Raw genomic sequence first — 20,833 nt, 5'->3', positions numbered from 1 at the left:
TGCTCTGAGGCTGGAATACGCAACCAGCTCCAAAATGACTAACGACAGCACAACACAACAATGAATCAATTATTTTTGAGTTTTACAGTCTTTAGTGGTTGTCATGTTTTATTTACAGGAAAATACATTTTCAAGAGCAAAAGTGTCATGAGCCAAGCATATGATTTTAAGCATGTTTGAAACTACATATGGGATTCACAGTGACGTAAAGGAACACTCAGCGCACAGCCTCCGCGTGTAGAACGAACAGCAGTAGCAGAACAGGTGGGCTTAGAACGTTTTGTTTGTTTTCCCGCCATTAAAAAAAAATCAGGAGACTAGAAGAGAGGGGAGACAACGCCTGTTCTTGTCCCTCAGTCCCATGTCTCTCTGGACTGAAACAGCATCACTAGGCCCACAGAACAAAACAGACCCCCTGCCCATAACATAAATGAGTTTGTTACTCTTCTTTAATAAAATCACGACAGAACACATGCATTAGTTACAAGAGGTACCATTCAATGAACAACCATTTTGCAAATCACACTTCCAATTGTTACCGTTGCCAAAATTGGATGAATTGCCCGAATGACAAAGCCAAATGCTATGACACATGTCAAATACAGTACATTCGGATGTTCCACTTATTAGAAAAATGACAAAAGAATTGTATCAAAGAATTGTTAGTACGTCAGTGTTGTGGGAACATACTAGAGTGGGCCTAACTTAACAATTTTATAGAATACCAAAGCATATTTGATTTAGTTTGACTTTGATCCAGTCTTGGTTAGATAGCTAAACTCAGGGTAAACATGTATACAGTTTCAAGCATCACCTCTCGATTCTACTCATTCCATACCGTTCTCAGTCACTTCAACACTGTTTCATCCAGTAGTATACTGTATATACTTCCTATCAACAGGGCTGAGCAACACAGGTTTTTTTTGTGTTTTTTTACAGTACAGGGAAATCTGGTTTCAAACTATGTCAGGTGTCCTTTTCAAGACACAAAGTATTAGTTAGAATCCCAAAGAATGAGAAGCCTGAATATGTAGGTTATTTTCAGGCTCATAACCTATTTCATAACAGTAGTTATAACCAAGTATATTACAAAATGTCAACACTATTTCCATGAACAACTATTCACGGTGCAAGTTATTGTATTTTTCCTCCCACAATGCTCTCTGTTTAGCATTGATTGAAAGAGACAGTTCAAATATAACATGTGATTGAGGCATCACTCACACTCACCCATTCCATGCAGAGGCAAAGTATAAGTACCATATTAACAAAGTATACATTACAATATATAGTTTACATATTTATAACTCACATACATTATTTTCCATGTCACTTCTCTTTAAGACAGTTTAGTCTGAGATGTAGTGGTCAAAATATTGCAGTTGCACTTGTACCCTTGTAAATATTCTGACATTGCGGTTACTGATTTCATTCTGATTTGTCACAGACGTTACCAAGCCAATCAAATAACCCAGCATTAGTATGTGTCACTGATTGAAAATACCGTATAGGGCAGGGATCAACTAGATTCAGCCACCGGCTGATTTCATTCTTGAGCTGATGGTCAGGGGGCTGGAACATAATTACAAATAATGTGTAGACTGCAAATAGACTGCAAGAAGCCCAAACAGATATAATATTTGACATAATCATTCTAAACCTTGCTCGGATCTGTATACGATTACATATCTCTCTCTATTATGAGTGGCAATAATTTGACATTTTCAACATGTTAATCACTCGGAGCTGATTTGCTGCTGTTTTTACAGTCTTTTATTTACAACGATAAAAATACACTTTTTTTTTTGCTCTTGGGGGGCCAAATTCGGGCCGCGGACCGCCAGTTGGAGAACCCTGGTATAGGGGATACACTAACACAGCCAGGCTATAAGGCTACAGCACTAGAAGGACTGGTCTTGGATTTGACCTATATTAACCTCAGCAGCGCTGAAATGCCAGCTTTGTTCAGCAGAAGATTTACAGTGCATACACAGGTTTGAAGAGGCGTTATCAAACTCTAAAATCCCTACATTAAAAATACAATTTTATGACATTATCAAAAAAAGAAAGAAACAAAGTTCACAGTATAAAGTCTGAGATAGGTCGCTGGTAACAAATATGAATTGCTCAACTAGATTGATTTGTACTGTGGGTGGCTATAACAAGGTAACATTTAATAAAACTCAGCAACCAACTAAACTGTACTGAACTACAATGGAAAACAACCGTGTTTATTGTAAAACACAATGTAAACCTCTATGCTGATGATGTGACTTATGTTTATAGGGGTGAAGATAGCGGACCGAGACAACACAAAACACCCCTGTTCCGCGGATATTACCCTAGTGACAGTGAGGAGGGCTTTGCCAGGCGATGTGTGTGTGTGTGTGTGTGTGTGTGCGTTAACGTGCGTTTGTGTGAGTGAGTCCAGTCCGATTCCTGCTGTGCTCTGCTGGAGACAAGACGGAATGCCTTGAAATCCATTGTATTTGTTCAGTGGACCAGAAGCCTATAGCAACAGACCCACAGCTCTGTCACTAATGCACCAATGTCCAATAATAGCTCCTAAGACAACCATCTCTTAGCCACTAACAAAGGTGAAAGTAGTGCACTATATAGGTCTAAGGGAGGGTGTTATTTAAAATGCAGAGCCAGATATTTTGAAAGCTACTGAGGTATTTGGAATATATTACCACACTGCAGTTCTGAGGAAATAACCTGTGAGAAACACATTCAGTCATGTTATAAGAAAGATGTCCTTATGACATAACCCCTGCGCCAGTAGCTGAGATAACAGAAAGGGACACAAATTTATTGCAGCTGTGGTACTTAACATTTGAGCAATTGGGTTACCTTGAAAACGGTATGCTTATTAGCCTAACCTTAATGAAGAACTTGATATGATTGTAAAAACGTGTATGTTCATTGTTTGATATCATCCAAAGACCTTTCTAGTAGTTTTTTTTTGTTGACAGAAAGAAGGAGAGGGTGCTCAACCAAAGTGAGTCGAGGTGAAACCCCCCCCAAAAATTTGTAGAGATCATTGGACAGGAAAAGGTGCAACGCTAGCTCACCGTTCTTAAAAAAAAAAAAGAAGGTTGAATTAGACAAGTTTAAAAGATTGACATAGAAGGCTATTAAAAGGCCGAAACGTCAACCTTTTAAACTCATCTAATAAAACGACACGTTGTGCATTTTCCTGTCCATAGTACTGTTTTATTAACACAAACAAATCTATACAATAAAAGGAGGAAAAGACTGTCTCACACAAAATAGCATAAGCCTACTACTTCAGCACTTGATAACTACGGCAATAACAATGAACTATTCCCCAAGTAGTGCTAGAAATGAAAAATAATTTGACTTCATTGTACAACCAAATAAAATGTTAGTCTCAGCTTGTCAGAGATTTTAAGTCTCTCAACCACTCAGCAATGAAAACATCTAGAAAACAACAGTGTCGCTGAATTCTTAAAACTCAACCCCAACATTGGAAACGTATGGGAATATGCGTTTGGTGTGCGTTGAAACAAAAAAATTATACTTTTGACTTTTCTGAACATCTCGCTCTTTCTTTCATTCCTCTGCTAAGTCGGCTGTTTTGAGGGCTGAGTCCGCTCCCAGGATCTTGCAGAGTTCGTTGAGTCTGTGTTGCATCTTGGGTATTCCTGCAAGTGAAGACTCGAGGCGTTGTTTCTCCTCGGTCAGGGAGAGACGCGTAGCGGTGTCCAGCTGCTCGAACCTCCATCCTCCCTCACCATCAAACTGTAACAGGTGAGTGTGGTACTTCCTGTCGGTATGAAAAGTGGAGCAAGAATATGGGTTAAGGGTGGGATTATTTCATGGTTGCGTTATGTTTCTCTTTTTAATTCGTTCACTATCCAGTCGAAGCACAACATTATTTCCAAATAGTATACAATTGTCTTTGACCTTATGGTTGTGGTATGTTATGAAACAGTATTGCAGTGTTAGTGATGGCGCATGTGTCCTGTTCCATTGTGGTTGCAGTCATGTTGTGATTATTTTGTGCTGTTCCCAGCCTTGTTGCGTGGTGTAGTGTCATGTCATGTCGTGTAAAATGTCATAGGGTTACGTGACTGCTAAGGTTAAACAAGCAACTAAATAGCAGCAGCAATCTCCTGAGAGGAACAGACTTGCACAATATTGTGGTAGTCCTGTTTGTGTTTTCTCTGAGGCTAACTCAAAGAAAACAAAGAACAGAGCATTGCTGACATGACATCTAGTAGTGCATTTGCTTATAGGCTACTACTTGTTTTGCGGTAGTATTTTGCATTTCCTTTTTTCTACAGGTTTCTGTACGGTTTTCCTTTAAAACTCTTCTACAGTGTTAGGCACAGAATCTGTGTGCTTCAAGACAAAAAGCGGCATACAATATTACACATTGGACGTTTGAGAAACTATCTGACTAGTCTTGCTTGCCAAACTCATGGTGCTCCACCTAGGTATTGGAGACACAGCGGCTGTCGGAAGAGACACCATGGCTGCATTTAAACAGGCAGCCCAATTCTGACATTTTTTCACAAATTGGTCTTTTGACCAGCTCTGAAAAATATCTGACATGAAAAGACCTGATGTGATTGGTCAAAATACGAATTAGTGAAAAAAAGATTGGAATTGGGCTGGACAGACTGGTCCAGATATGATATCTATCTCTTACCAGAGGGAGGGTCTATGGGTGATTGACAGTAAGGATATCCCAGCATCCTTTGCAGCCTGGAATATTTTCCCCTCCACGTCAATGCTGACAGCACTGGTGCACTCATCTAACAGGGCGTACTTTGGCCTGACACACAAGAAAAATTAATTTAGAAGTGTATAACTTTCAAATTAACGATGAATTAAATCAGCTGGCCACCAATCAATCAACTATAGAACAAGAGAGGAAAATGGGCTATTCGATCACCAGCACTATCTACTATTCCGTTTTTCCAACCCACACGTACAGGGTTTAAGAAGGCCTACGATGGCAGGCCAAGTCGTACCTGTTGTAGAACATGCGAGCCATGCCCATCCTCTGTTTCTCTCCCCCAGACAACACATCCTTCCAGTCCATCTCTGCATCCCAACCTACACACAGACAAGCAGACACACATCACAGTTAGTTAATATTGGAAGCACTGTCATTGACCACAGTTTTATTCTCCACTGGAATAAGTAGGTTAAACGCTACCCAAAGACCAACGCAAAGGGTTTACATTTAGTGTAACCACGGTAACACCTGTGGCGAGAGCCCAAAGTTCAAGAATATTCCATAGGAGACTGACTGACTTACAAACGTTGTCTCTCTCTGAGGCTTAAAAACAAGCCTTTCCTTTGTCCCGCTGCCAAGGCGTCCTGTGTCTTTTCCGTTTTAAATTACCGGGCTTCATATTCATCTCAAATGACAAAAAAAAACGAATACTTTCTAATCCCGATTTAGAGCCATGACGCAGGAGGAAAACGCAGGACTTCAATGTCTCTACAGCCGGCGTTTGTGAACAAACAGGGAAAATGATAATCCCTTCTGGAGGGATCCCAAGATTATTTTAGTTGAATGACCCTCTCCTCTGGCTAGGAACCATTCACACGGTGGTTACAAAGCAGCCATTCATGGCTCTAACCGGGAGTGACTAGGCTTAGTGGTGAGGTCACATTAATGGAGCCGATTGTCGGAGAATAACAGGACCACTGGTCTCCAATTAACTACACTCTACATGTCCTTAATAAGACCAAAGATATGGAGAGGGACAGACTGATGCCACTAGAAAATACTGAAATAACTTCTTGAGTGGTTTTTTTTTTAGGAAGGGTGTGTTAGCTGAACTGAGAGGGCCCCGTTCAGTATATGTCAGTTGTAGTTAGGGAATCCCCTTGGAAACCATATCATTAATCTCAAGGGCAAATGGCTTAAAAATAGGATGCTGGGAGTTTTTGTCAGGCCAGCTCTTTTCAAAGTGCACCTGTTACTACGCCTTCAGACCCACGCAGCCCTTCTGTTCTAGGCTGACTCAGATCCCTCCCCGGGTTCTTACCGCCCTCGCGGGTCACTATCTGGTTGAGGTTAACGATGTCCAGAATGACCTCCAGGTCCGTGTCTCTGTAGCCCCTGTCATGCATGTCCTTTAGAGAGTCTGGGTAGATCACCTGGTCTCTCAGGGTCCCAATGGACATGTACGGCCTGAGGTGAGGGCGAGAGAGAGCGAGAGAGAGGGGGAGATAGTCAGACACAACATTTGGGTAAAGAGGTCTGTGTGTGTGTGTGTGTGTGTGTGTGTGTGTGTGTCACGTTTCACCATTCCAGTAAAGCCGTCAAAACACCTGGAAGATCTGGTAAATATTTCACTACTCTAAGGTCTGGTTACTCTCTCTCACTCTCCATGGAGATCCAGTTACCGAGTCTAGAGGGTAAGGTTACCTCCTGCTGATTTTCAATACATTTAACTGTGTGTGTGTGTGTGTGTGTGTGTGCATGCATGCATACAGAATATTAATCCGTGCATGCTTGTGTGTGTGCCTCTATGCAAGCCTGCATGGTACAGATGTAGGATCTTAATTTGAGCCAGTTTGCCACAGCAGGAAAATAATCCTGCAGCAACAGGAAATGTGGCCATTAATTAGTTATGTGGATTTTAATTAGTGGCCATTTTTGTAGGGGTTGATCCATTTTTTGTTAGAGCAAATCAAGTCTGACATTTTAAAGTGGAAATTACAAACTTTAGAAGCCTTTTTAAACCCGTTTGCATTTCCTGTTGTGCAGTAACATTTGCAGCAACAATAGAGTGGTCAAATGAAGATCCTATAATCTATACATGGGTACATGCGTGTCAGCGTCGGTACATGTGTGGGCATAAGGATGTGTGTGACAGTGACAACCACTAACCTTTGTGGTATGTAGAACATGTGTTGTGGGGAGGGCTTGTGCAGCAGCCCCCCATAGACAGGCCACAGCCCACTGAGGATCCTGAACAGAGAACTCTTCCCACAGCCGTTAGGACCTGTGATCAACAGGTGCATACCTTCCTCCACCTGCAAGAAACAGCATACACACACACACACACACACACACACACACACACACACACACACACACACACACACACACACACACACACACACACACACACACACACACACACACACACACACACACACACACACACACGCACACACACGCACACACACGTTATAGCCTTGGAGTACTGAATAGTTTCCTCACAGCTGATGTGTCTAACAACCCATGACATGAGTGTGGCAAAGCAATCACTTGATTGTATGTTGTCCCTACATCTTTTTGTTGTTGTCATGGTTTATGTTGAGTATTAGGAAGCAATACTGTCCTTATTTTATACTATGCAATGTAGTGTGTGTCTGTGTGTGTGTGTGTGATAATTACATGTGTGCTTCCTTCTTTTAGCCAGGGTTCACTTCACAAAAATACATTCAAATCTCAAAGTGAACTAACTTCCGGGTAACACAACAAAGGACAAAGCATGTACTCCCTACCCTGGGGGAAGATGGCTGGAGGATTAGGAAAATAGTAACAGCAAACACATCACAGGTGCTGTAACATTTAGGATGATTTAGTAGGACGCACTTTCACAACACTTTGGGAATGGAAACAAAAATCTGCTTTCTTATTGGATAAGTTCAGGTAGTACATCATTTGAAGTATTTCACTTCATTTGAAAACGTTTTATCACTACTGAACATCACCCAGGATGTTGATGTGTTATTTCTCACCTTGAAGTTGAGGCTGGAGACCACTATGTCTCCATTGGGAGTGATGATAGGGACACTCTCACACACGATGCCATTGTCCACATCGATGACTCTTCCTGCAGAAGACAAAGACAAAAAAAAAATAAGAGAAAACTGGTCATTGTGTGTCGATCAATAATTCATATGATCAGTTCAGTCAACCAGAGTGCACGTGGCTGCCAGAAAAAAAATGTGTGGCAGCATTTAAAAAGTGTGAGAAAGTATAAAAAAGTGCAGCTGTAGATAGCGAGGACGTGTCCAACTGACTAACTAGCTGTGTTAGCGAAGAGTATGTCCAGATGCACATGTTCACCGGTGGTATTAGCCGAGCAGTTAGAGCGTTGGGCCAGTTCCAGAAAGGTGTCAGAAAGGTGGTTGGTTCGAATACCGGGCTGACATGGTGAAAAACCTGTCGAAGTACCCTTGAGCAATTAACCCTAACTTGCTCCAGGGGTGCCGTACTACTATGGCTGACCCTGTAAAACGACACACTTCACTGTACCTATCCGGTGTATGAAACAATAAAACATCTTATATCATGATTACAGTCGATTGATGCTGAGGATGGATATCTGACTTTAGACCAAGATGGCTTGAAAGAACAGCAAGAAAGATACACAGGATTAGCCTCGGCTGTTTCCCAAATTGCACCCTATTCCCTTTTGTAGTGCACTATTTTTGACAAAGGCCCATAGGTCTCTGGTCAAAAGTCAGTGTTTCCCCTAGGATTTTTGTTCAGCAGCGATGGCAAAGTTAGCGTGGGGGGGGGGGGAACGTCAATTCTTTTGAAAGGGACATTCTACTCCAAAATGAAAGAATATATGATTATGTTGACACCATCTGAAACGTAATTTTCTCTTTAAAACCATTCAAATCTGTAGCCAGAAATAAATAGGCTGAAGCTTGGGTTGGCCCATCTGCATTTACAGTGCATTCGGAAAGTATTCAGACCCCTGGACTTTTCCACATTTTGTTACGTTACAGGCTTATTCTAAAATGGATTAAATAGCTTTTTTCCCCCTCATCAATCTACACACAATACCACATAATGACAAAGCAAAAACTGTTTTTTAGAAATTGAATTATCACATTTACATAAGTAGTCAGGCCCTTTACTCAGTACTTTGTTGAAGCACCTTTGTAAGTGATTACAGCCTCGAGTCTTCTTGGGTATGACGCTACAAGCTTGTCACACCTGTATTTGGGGAGTTTCTCCCATTTCTCTCTGCTGTTACTCTCAAGATCTGTCAGGTTGGATGGGGAGAATCGCTGCACAGCTATTTTCAGGTCTCTCCAGAGATGTTTAATTGGGTTCAAGTCCAGGCTCTGGCTGGGCCACTCAAGGACATTCAGACTTGTCCCGAAGCCACTCCTGCGTTGTCTTGGCTGTGTGCTTAGGGTCGTTGTCCTGTTGGAAGGTGAACCTTAGCATCAGTCTGAGGTCCTAAGCCATCTGAAGCAGGTTTTCATCAAGGATCTCTCTGTACTTTGCTCCATTCATCTTTCCCTAGATCCTGACAAGTCTCCCAGTCCCTGCCACTGAAAAATATCCCCACCGCATGATGCTGCCTACACCATGCTTCACCGTAGGAAAGTTGCCAGGTTTCCTCCAGACGTGACACTTGGCATTCAGGTCAAAGAGTTCAATCTTGGTTTGAGAATCTTCTTTCTCATGGTCTGAGAGTCCTTTACGTGCCTTTTGGAAAACTCCAAGCAGGTTGTCATGTGCCTTTCACTGAGCAGTGGCTTCGGTCTGGCCACTTTACCATAAAGGCCTGATTGTTGGAGTGCTGCAGAGATGGTTGTCCTTCTGGAAAGTTCTCCCTTCTCCACAGAGGAACTCTGGAGCTCTGTCAGAGTGACCATCAGGTTCTTAGTCACCTCACTGACCAAGGCCCTTCTCCCCCGATTGCTCAGTTTGGACGGGCTGCCAGCTCTAGGAATAGTGTTGTAGGTTCCAAACTTCTTCCATTTAAGAATGATGGAGGCCACTGTGTTCTTGGGGACCTTCATTGCTGCAAAAATGTCTTGGTACCCTTCCCCAGATCTGTGCCTCGACACAATCCTGTCTTGGAGCTCTACGGACAATTCCTTTGACCTCATGGCTTGGTTTTTGCTCTGACATGCACTGTCAACTGTGGGACCTTATATAGACAGGTGTGTGCCTTTCCAAATCATATCCAATCAATCGAATTTGCAATCAAGTTGTTGAAACATCTCAAGGATGATCAATGGAAACAGGAGGCACCTGAGCTCAATTTCGAGTATACATTTGCAAATATTTCTAAAAACTTGTTTTCGCTTTGTCATTATGGGGTATTGTGTGTAGATTGATAAGGAAAAACGTTTATTTAAAATATTTTAGAATAAGGCTGTAACGTAACAAAATGTGGAAAGAGTAAATGGGTCTGAATACTTTCAGAATGTACTGTACCTAATTGAAAAACCCCAACAGACTATGAACGCATCAAATGACACATATATACGTTATAACTTGTCATTCCAGGCAACTGAACATTTTAGAGGCCATCCTCCTGGCCGCAGAGACAAAATGTTTTAAAGCAAATTTCCCAAAATTCTACACATTCTGTCATAGGGCGGAGAAAACATGTCAGTTTTAAAGTACGTCTCCTGCAATTTTATACATTTTGCCATGGGGCTGAGAGAAAATGTGCCGTTTAGAGCACATTTCCTACAGTTCTACACACTTATGCAGTGTTCTTATGCTATCTGAATGACTCATACATTGTCACAAAATAATGCCATGCAATTTTGGGACTTTTAGATTCTCCCTGACTGTCTAGTTTTATTTTGGTGATTGTCAGTTCTCGAAGATGATCATATTTTATTTTTAATATATAGGTCCATTATCTTTTCTACATGATCTGTTTTAGTCATTTAACTTTACAGTGAAAACATTTTAACATCCCCAATTTTTTCTTTATATACAGTATATAAATATACAGTGCCTTGCGAAAGTATTCGGCCCCCTTGAACTTTGCGACCTTTTGCCACATTTCAGACTTCAAACATAAAGATATAAATCTGTATTTTTTTGTGAAGAATCAACAACAAGTGGTACACAATCATGAAGTGGAACGACATTTATTGGATATTTCAAACATTTTTAACAAATCAAAAACTGAAAAATTGGGCGTTCAAAATTATTCAGCCCCTTTACTTTCAGTGCAGCAAACTCTCTCCAGAAGTTCAGTGAGGATCTCTGAATGATCCAATGTTGACCTAAATGACTAATGATGATAAATACAATCCACCTGTGTGTAATCAAGTCTCCGTATAAATGCACCTGCACTGTGATAGTCTCAGAGGTCCGTTAAAAGCGCAGAGAGCATCATGAAGAACAAGGAACACACCAGGCAGGTCCGAGATACTGCTGTGAAGAAGTTTAAAGCCGGATTTGGATACAAAAAGATTTCCCAAGCTTTAAACAACCCAAGGAGCACTGTGCAAGCGATAATATTGAAATGGAAGGAGTATCAGACCACTGCAAATCTACCAAGACCTGGCCGTCCCTCTAAACTTTCAGCTCATACAAGGAGAAGACTGATCAGAGATGCAGCCAAGAGGCCCATGATCACTCTGGATGAACTGCAGAGACCTACAGCTGAGGTGGGAGACTCTGTCCATAGGACAACAATCAGTCGTATATTGCACAAATCTGGCCTTTATGGAAGAGTGGCAAGAAGAAAGCCATTTCTTAAAGATATCCATAAAAAGTGTTGTTTAAAGTTTGCCACAAGCCACCTGGGAGACACACCAAACATGTGGAAGAAGGTGCTCTGGTCAGATGAAACCAAAATTGAACTTTTTGGCAACAATGCAAAACGTTATGTTTGGCGTAAAAGCAACACAGCTCATCACCCTGAACAACCATCCCCACTGTCAAACATGGTGGTGGCAGCATCATGGTTTGGGCCTGCTTTTCTTCAGCAGGGACAGAGAAGATGGTTAAAATTGATGGGAAGATGGATGGAGCCAAATACAGGACCATTCTAGAAGAAAGCCTGATGGAGTCTGCAAAAGACCTGAGACTGGGACGGAGATTTGTCTTCCAACAAGACAATGATCCAAACCATAAAGCAAAATCTACAATGGAATGGTTCAAAAATAAACATATCCAGGTGTTAGAATGGCCAAGTCAAAGTCCAGACCTGAATCCAATCGAGAATCTGTGGAAAGAACTGAAAACTGCTGTTCACAAATGCTCTCCATCCAACCTCACTGAGCTCGAGCTGTTTTGCAAGGAGGAATGGGAAAAAATGTCAGTCTCTCGATGTGCAAAACTGATAGAGACATACCCCAAGCGACTTACAGCTGTAATCGCAGCAAAAGGTGGCGCTACAAAGTATTAACTTAAGGGGGCTGAATAATTTTGCACGCCCAATTTTTACGTTTTTTATGTTAAAAAAGTTTGAAATATCCAATAAATGTCGTTCCACTTCATGATTGTGTCCCACTTGTTGTTGATTCTTAACAAAAAAATACATTTTTATATCTTTATGTTTGAAGCCTGAAATGTGGCAAAAGGTCGCAAAGTTCAAGGGGGCCGAATACTTTCGCAAGGCACTGTATATATACAGTATATACAGATTTAGAAGTGGTGGCCTGCCACTGGTAAATTAATATGAGGAAACACTGAAAGTAGTGCACTATATAGAGAACAGGGTGCCATTTGGGATGGACCCTGTGTCTCTCTCTAGCCTGTAAAAAAATAAGATCAAATTAAAGTATTTAGTCCCATACTTCTAGCACACAATGACTACATCAATCTTGTGACTACAAATTTGGTTGGATGAATTTCCTGTTTATTTTGGTTGTGTTTTCAGATTATTTTGTTTCTGAACACTTCTACATTCATGTGGATGCTATCATGATTAGGGAATATCCTGAATGAATCGTGAATAATGATGAGTGATAAAGTTACAGACGCACAAATATCATTGAAGCTGGTAACCCTCCGGCTGCCGGATCACTCCCGGCACGCAGCTCGGGGATTTGAACCGGCAACCTTTCGGTTACCAGGCTACCAGCCCGCCTCTCTAACCCAGATTCTACCACAACCCCCTAATGTAGTATTGTAGTATACTATGGTATAGTGTACTGAATAGGGAATAGAATAATGTTAGAGTGTCTCACATGTGTAAGTGTATCCTACGTACCTCTGGACAAACGTGTACTAAATCTCAGATAGTCTACCTTTGATTTCCAAAGGCCCGTCGATGTGCATCTCTGGCCTGGCCACGATCTTCTTCTCTCCTGTTCCCATGATCGAAGAGGACGAGCGCTTGTAGACACCCCTCTGCACCTCGCCAAACACCAGGAACATGTTGTAGACGCGTGTCGTGTAGCCCGCCAGCTCTGTGACCTATCACAGACAACAAGAAAGGTCAGAGGTCACTTGTTGAGGTAAATAACACTGGAGTCAGTTAGGTCGCCTTACCCAACAGAGTTCCATTGCCCAACAGTAGGTGTGTGCAAAGTAGAGCAGTGTGGGTGTCTTTGGGAAAACGCTTGAACTATGAGAGCAGCCAGCAGCAGAGCTGGTCTATAGCAGTGTATTGTAGAGTGCACAGAAAATCTGGTCAGGATTACAGTACAAGCTGAAGGGCCATTATTTGATTGAATGATGGAAAAGACCTCTGTATAATTTATGCAACTAATTTTCACTCATAACTTAATCTGACTCTAAACAATGGCTGGTGTCGTTGTTTTTTCATAGCTGTTTGTATCCGTGTTTAGGGAACACACAGTACTGATGATGGTCCGAGGCCTTCCTACAGATAACATAGCCTGTCTAATGGGACGAACGTACACTCTTAGAAAAAAGGGTTCTGCGGCTGTCCCCACAAGAGAACCCTTTTTGGTTACAGGTTAAACCCTTTTGGTTACAGGTAGAACCCTTTTGGGTTCCGTATGGAAAGGTTTGACAGGATTACAAACACAGACTGACCAGCTCAAATAGACAGAAGCCTTCTGTATGGCAGACCAATCCGAACTCCTCTCTCGGCATGTCCAGCCCACTTATTATCTCAGCCAATCATGGCTAGTGGGAAGGTTGCTGACTTTTTCTGTGGCTTAACCAACAGGGCTCGTAATTGAACAATTTTACAGAAGGCATACAAGTTTGTTATTAAGGCACATGAAAGTTCACATGTTCGAGAAGGCACTTCTGCCAAAAAAACACATTTTGATAAAAACAAGATGTTTAAGTTCAAACGGCTCTCCTGTGAAGTCGTGACTTGCGACATACGCCTAGTTTCCTGAATCGGGTCACATTTTAAGGAGATATCTTCCAAGTTAGTTAGGGTGCCATAGGATTGATAATGAGGAGCTAAACCCAGCCAGACAGGCTACATGGATGATCACCAGATGGAGGATTATTCACAGCTAGGCTAAGCCGGCCAGCATGAGTGGCAGAGTGGGAAAGCCTTAAAGTGGAACTGGCAGCTGATGGGATCCTCCTCTTTTTAATAGAGGCCATCACTCTGTTTTCTCACGCAATCACATAGCCTATAGAACCACCTGGTGGTTTACCCAATAAATGACTGGGCGTTTATACATAGAGTGTGCAACTCTCTTTGCCTTTTGACCTGTCTAAAATAAAGAATGGATTTATTGTGATGGTGTAGGATATAGATGGATTTCTTGGACTTTTATGTAGATGTTCCAAATGTCTGCATTAGTGGCTTGTAAGGCTATGCATGGAAGCCAGAAGATTCTAAATGTGTTTATGTTAATTAACATGAGATCGGCAGTTGTTTGCTTGACAATCACCGGCTGACAAAATGTCATGACCACCACAGCCTTAGGTGTGTCACAGTCTCAGGCTGTGTTCAGACAGAGTGCAGTGACAGCAGCAGTAGTACAATGTGCCCTGCCTGTGTCTGTCAAATCCAATCAAATGTTATTTGTCAAATACAACAGGTGTAGACCGTACTGTGAAATGCCTACTTACAAGCCCTTAACCAACAATGCAGTTCAAGAAATAGAGTTAAGACAATATTTACTAAATAGACTAAAGTAAAAAATTTAAATTTAAAAAAGTACAATAACAATGCTATATTTTATTTTTATTTAACTAGGCAAGTCAGTTAAGAACAGATTATTAACAACGACAGCCTACCCCGACAAACCCTAACCCGGATGACACTGGGCCAATTGTGCACCGCCCTATGGGACTCCCAAACCCCCCAGTTGTGATCCAACCTGAAATCCAACCAGGGTCTGTAGTGACGCCTCTAGCACTGAGATGCAGTGCCTTAGACCGCTGCGCCACTCGGGAGCCTTGAGTGGCAGGGGTACCGGGGGTAAATACACAGGGTACCGGTACCGAGACAATGTGCGGCGGTACAGGTTAGTCAAGGTAATTTGTAAAGTGACTATGCATAGATAATAAACAGCGAGTAGCAGCAGTGTAAAAACAAAGGGGGGTGTGTCAATGTAAATTATCCAGGTGGCCATTTGATCAATTGTTCAGCAGTCTTATGGCTTGGGGGTAGAGGCAACCGGTCAGGATGCTCTCGATCGTACAGCTGTAAAACCTTTTGAGGATCTGGGGACCCCGTGCCAAATCTGGGGAAGAGCTGTTGTCGTGACCTCTTCACAACTGTCTTGGTGTGTTTGGACCATGATAGTTTGTTGGTGTTCTCGACCCACTCCAATTCAGTTCCATCTATGTTAATGGGGGGTCTCTGACCTCCTCCCTATAGGCTGTCTCATCATTGTCTGGGATCAGGCCTAACACTGTTGTGTCGTCAGAAAACGTAATGATGGTGTTGGGAGTCGTACTTGGCCACGCAGTCGTGGGTGAACAGGGTGAACGTGTGTGCCCCTGCTGCATAACATACCCTACTGTTACATAACCTGCTTGGGTGTGTGGCACTGTTCAAACACTGAGCAGGGTGAGCTACAGTGAGTGAACCTTACCTCAGGAAAGCATCTCTGCCTGCCTCTTAGGGTGCCAAAGCAACACACATCGCAGAACCCAGTGCATTGAGTGGAATCCCTGCATGCATAGCCTTGTTGGGTGACATCCAAAACACTACCTAATAATCACATTCTGTTCTTTTTCATACCCTGTGTGTTCTCCACACTGTATGGTACAGTGGGGCAAAAAAAGTATTTAGTCAGCCACCAATTGTGCAAGTTCTCCCACTTAAAAAGATGAGAGAGGCTTGTAATTTTCATCATAGGTACACTTCAACTATGACAGACAAAATGAGAAGAAAAAAAATACAGAAAATCACATTGTAGGATTTTCTATGAATTTATTTGCAAGTTATGGTGGAAAATAAGTATTTTGTCACCTACAAACAAGCAAGATTTCTGGCTCTCACAGACCTGTAACTTCTTCTTTAAGAGGCTCCTCTGTCCTCCACTCGTTACCTGTACTAATGGCACCTGTTTGAGCTTGTTATCAGTATAAAAGACACCTGTCCACAACCTCAAACAGTCACACTCCAAACTCCATTATGGCCTTGACCAAAGAGCTGTCAAAGGACACCAGAAACAAAATTGTAGACCTGCACCAGGCTGGGAAGACTGAATCTGCAATAGGTAAGCAGCTTGGTTTGAAGAAATCAACTGTGGGAGCAATTATTAGGAAATGGAAGACATACAAGACCACTGATAATCTCCCTCGATCTGGGGCTCCACGCAAGATCTCACCCCGTGGGGTCAAAATGATCACAAGAACGGTGAGCAAAAATCCCAGAACCACACGGGGGAACCTAGTGAATGACCTGCAGAGAGCTGGGACCAAAGTAACAAAGCCTACCATCAGTAACACACTACGCCGCCAGGGACTCAAATCCTGCAGTGCCAGACGTGTCCCCCTGCTTAAGCCAGTACATGTCCAGGGCCATCTGAAGTTTGCTAGAGAGCATTTGGATGATCCAGAAGAAAATTGGGAGAATGTCATATGGTCAGATGAAACCAAAATATAACTTTTTGGTAAAAACTCAACTCGTCGTGTTTGGAGGACAAAGAATGCTGAGTTGCATCCAAAGAACACCATACCTACTGTGAAGCATGGGGGTGGAAACATCATGCTTTGGGGCTGTTTTTCTACAAAGGGACCAGGACGACTGATCCGTGTAAAGGAAAGAATAAATGGGGCCATGTATCGTGAGATTTTGAGTGAAAACCTCCTTCCATCAGCAAGGGCATTGAAGATGAAACGTGGCTGGGTCTTTCAGCATGACAATGATCCCAAACACACCGCCCGGGCAACGAAGGAGTGGCTTCGTAAGAAGCATTTCAAGTTCCTGGAGTGGCCTAGCCAGTCTCCAGATCTCAACCCCATAGAAAATCTTTGGAGGGAGTTGAAAGTCCATGTTGCCCAGCAACAGCCCCAAAACATCATTGCTCTAGAGGAGATCTGCATGGAGGAATGGGCCAAAATACCAGCAACAGTATGTGAAAACCTTGTGAAGACTTACAGAAAACGTTTGACCTCTGTCATTGCCAACAAAGGGTATATAACAAAGTATTGAGATAAACTTTTGTTATTGACCAAATACTTATTTTCCACCATAAGTTGCAAATAAATTCATTAAAAATCCTACAATGTGATTTTCTGGATTTTTTTCTTCTAATTTTGTCTATCATAGTTGAAGTGTACCTATGATGAAAATTACAGGCCTCTCTCATCTTTTTAAGTGGGAGAACTTTCACAATTGGTGGCTGACTAAATACTTTTTTGCCCCACTGTATATGACTAAATGTAGCCTAACCTTCAGTAGGAAGTGTGATACTGATTTGCAAGGCAAAGGATTACAAAAACCACAGTCTGACACCAACAATACTCATTTCCTCTTATTGAAAGGTCTACCCTCCCCTAGAGTGAAACAGTGCGCTTTCTTGGACCTCAGCCCTTTTCTCACATCCATGTAATACTGTAGATATAACTGTCATATTCACAAATATTGTAGTGGGCATATATATCACCACCGACACAGACAACATTCAAATCAGCACCGTGATGGGGGACATAAAATATCCTTTTGGGCCTAAATCTGGTAACTCAAAAATAAATGTCTGCAAAATAATAAATGCGTGTGGATGGACATCATCATTTTGGGATTACAATGAGGGATCTTTTTCTTTGGTGTTGCTTCATGTTGGTCAGACCGTTTGAAAGTCCTCTTGTCATGAGTGGGTCTAATGGCTCACTCGAACACTGTCCATTCACTCTAATGCCACTTGAATGTAAGAGACGAGACAGGAGAGAGAGAGAGAGAGAGAGAGAGAGAGAGAGAGAGAGAGAATAAGAGAGGAGAGAGAAGCGTGAAACATCACCTCTTTGTAGGAGGACATGATCCTCTCGATGGCGTCAGCTCCAGAGGCCAGGAGATTGCGTGCGGTGGTGAAGGCCTCTGTCCTCTCGCTCACCAGCACCTGAGTCTGACCGTCGGCAGTCTCTGTGAGAGGGGAAATTAAGGATCGGCACTATGAGATGACATACTGGGCCCGTAGCCCCTTGGCTTTCTGATCTGTGAACACCTAGGGGGTATGGCCTAAGGAAGGGCCTAGGAACTAGGGAAAGTGGCAAAAGACCGAAATGGAACAGAGCCATTCTGTGCTTAGACCAGTAAGACTGTAATGACAGCTCTCTTTTTTTTGTGGCCAAAAACCCAAAAGTTGCCATGTTATCAGTGTGTATGACACTGATGGGGGTGGAGACCACAGGAGGATGGTGGCACCTTAATTGGGGAGGACGGGCTCGTGGTAATGGCTGTAGCGGAACAGGTGGAATGGTATCAAATACATCAAACACATGGTTTCCATCTGCTTGATGCCTTTCCATTTGGCATCAAACACATTATTATGAGCCGACCTCCCATCAGGCAACAGTAGCATTCCGTTGGTTAGCAGCTAACGGGACAATAGGGACAACAGGATGAATATACCCTTACCAGCACAACAAAGTCCTTGTTGAATAACACCTACAGGGTATCGTTGAGATAGTTGGTTCCCGTGGGTTAACACATGCTGATCAGCTACTACTGTGTGTGGAACATGAAAATGAAGAGGGGCTGTTTTTGGGGGGCTTTGTGAGTCCAGCACAAAATGACCTGAATAGAACCAAACGTCAATTGGTTCAAATGAAAGATGGAATAGGCTACCTGCTGGTATGCACAAACAGAGATCAACCATGACAACCCTTCCTGAAAACAAGGGGCTTTAGAAGAAAACAAGATGATGTCGTGGTGACTATTACCGCTGTCAGCGAAGCCGGTAGCTGTGATGATGGGCACAGCCACCATGACCAGTCCACAGCTACTCCACACGTACTTCATGAGGAACTGCTCCACCATGATGTACCACAGACGCTTGGACAGGATCAAGTTCATCTGCTCCGCCAGGGCCCGGTAGCACTTCTGCAGCTGACGCATCTCCACCTGACACACACAGGACCGGCAGACACAGACAGGCAGTTTACATTGCAGTCACAAAAAGTATCTGGCCTACACAGCACAGCACATTCACAACAAATGGATTGCAAATAGAGTTCACATAGCATTCACATTGTATGTTAGTTATTTTGCACTGGCAGACAGTCTTATTTAAAACAAGTGCATATAAGGAGGCTGTCAATCAAATGATTGAAATTCACATTTGGGAATTGGATACGATGTCATAGGTGTGCATTGGATCCAACTCCAAGGGACCCAACCCATTGGTATTGCTATTATAATAAATACATTTGCATGGAAAATCCACCATGCATCTTTCTTGTATACCTTGTGGCCCCTGTAGAAGGCTATCTCCTCTGCATTGGCAATGATCCTGGAATGCACATAGCGTAAATGGCCTTTCCTGTGGGCCTCCTCAGCTACTAGTTTTCCGAATTTCGGCGAGCAGGCCCTCAGAACCTTGGCCGTGCAAAACACCACCAGCCCGGCCAGCAGGGTCGGCCCGCTGGCGTTGGCCCCCCTGGACCGGGCCGTCTGGATGAGGGTGTAGGAGGTGAGTATCACATCCAAGATGGGCTTGGTGAGGTTCGAGTAGAGATGCGCAACGGATTGGGAAAACATCATTACGTCCTCGGTAAGAGACTGGTCCGGGTTGGTCAGTCTCCCGTCCATGTTGCTGACTTTGTAGTAGGTCTGGTCTGTGAAATAGGTGGTGTAGGCATGGTCCACTAGCCGTGTGCGGAAGGCGAGGGCCAGCTTGCACTCGAGGTAGCGGATAACACTGTTCACGAATGTGGCCGGAATGGCAATAAGGAGCCATTTCATCAGTTGGATGATGAAGCTGCGTGGTTCTTTCTCAACGATTGTTTTCACAATCTTGCCATCCAAGCCTGCGACATAGATAGACAGAAATGTCCGTGAAATCAACGCGACCGAATGCAGAGACAGCAATCCGAGCTCTTTGGAAACAAGCTTTGGAAAGAGGATTTTGATGAGTTCAAGTATCTGTTTAAAAAATTCTGCGTTTACCCCAGGCGACTTTTTATGACTCAGGGCATCTGTTTGTGATTTAACGCCAACCGTCGAGCCATTTTCCTCGCCTTTAGAGCCCCTTCTATTCCTGCATCCATTCCGTTTTACGAATTGTCTGCAGACGATGGGGTACAGGGTTTTCACCCCGTAGGCAGCGGCCGCGAGAAAGACAGCTCGCTTCGCTGCAGTCGTCCGGTCCCATTTCACTCTGAACGCCGCATCAAGTATATTGGACATCTTTTCCCCTACGCAGCGATCAAAGAGCTAGTCCGGTTATTTCCGTGCTACATCCATCGGTGATTGTAGTATGATTATGGATCTGGAAGCGAAAAGAAAAGGAAAAACCATCTCCCTCATACAACGGTGAGATGTTTAAGCTAGAAAACCCACCCGCTAGCTACGTTCTAGTGTTTCCGTCATTTGGTTTGGCAGTGTTTTATTTATTATAGGCAACACCCCGGAAAGACACGATACGGTTGTGAGGGACGTATTCAAATGAGGTCCCTACTGTACGTTTTTACTATACACACACTGTATTGTGACTATATTTTGTCAGTGAGTGTAGTAACGTGGTTACTACGAACGCCTCTCTCGTCTTTGAGAGG

The 20,833-nt window shown here is 43.0% G+C and overlaps 1 protein-coding gene across 1 annotated transcript; it reads right to left on the bottom strand.

Moving 5' to 3' along the window:
• Positions 1–431: 431 nt before the first annotated feature.
• Positions 432–20,671, bottom strand: LOC109864383 (ATP-binding cassette sub-family D member 2). The gene is made up of 10 exons (XM_020452129.2): positions 19,524–20,671; positions 19,001–19,181; positions 18,079–18,200; positions 12,976–13,144; positions 7,741–7,835; positions 6,881–7,026; positions 6,033–6,178; positions 5,004–5,088; positions 4,679–4,804; positions 432–3,790 (listed from the first exon to the last, which is right to left on the bottom strand). Exons 1-10 carry the CDS (start codon positions 20,463–20,465, stop codon positions 3,577–3,579), a joined length of 2,226 nt encoding a protein of 741 aa, XP_020307718.1. The 5' UTR covers positions 20,466–20,671; the 3' UTR covers positions 432–3,576.
• Positions 20,672–20,833: the final 162 nt, after the last annotated feature.

Source organism: Oncorhynchus kisutch, linkage group LG19, assembly GCF_002021735.2.
Source record: "Oncorhynchus kisutch isolate 150728-3 linkage group LG19, Okis_V2, whole genome shotgun sequence".
NCBI lineage: Eukaryota > Metazoa > Chordata > Actinopteri > Salmoniformes > Salmonidae > Oncorhynchus > Oncorhynchus kisutch.
The sequence above is the reverse complement of the archived record's forward strand: the minus strand, read 5'-3'. Positions and strand labels throughout refer to the sequence as shown.

Coding starts and splice junctions, on each gene's coding strand:
- LOC109864383 (XM_020452129.2), bottom strand. CDS start 20,465: ATGTCCAATATACTTGATGCGGCGTTCAGAGTGAAATGGGACCGGACG. Junction 6,179..6,880: donor ATGTTCTACATACCACAAAG/GTTAGTGGTTGT, acceptor CCCTCACCTCAG/GCCGTACATGTCCATTGGGA. Junction 5,089..6,032: donor GATAGTGACCCGCGAGGGCG/GTAAGAACCCGG, acceptor GTCTGTGTGTAG/GTTGGGATGCAGAGATGGAC.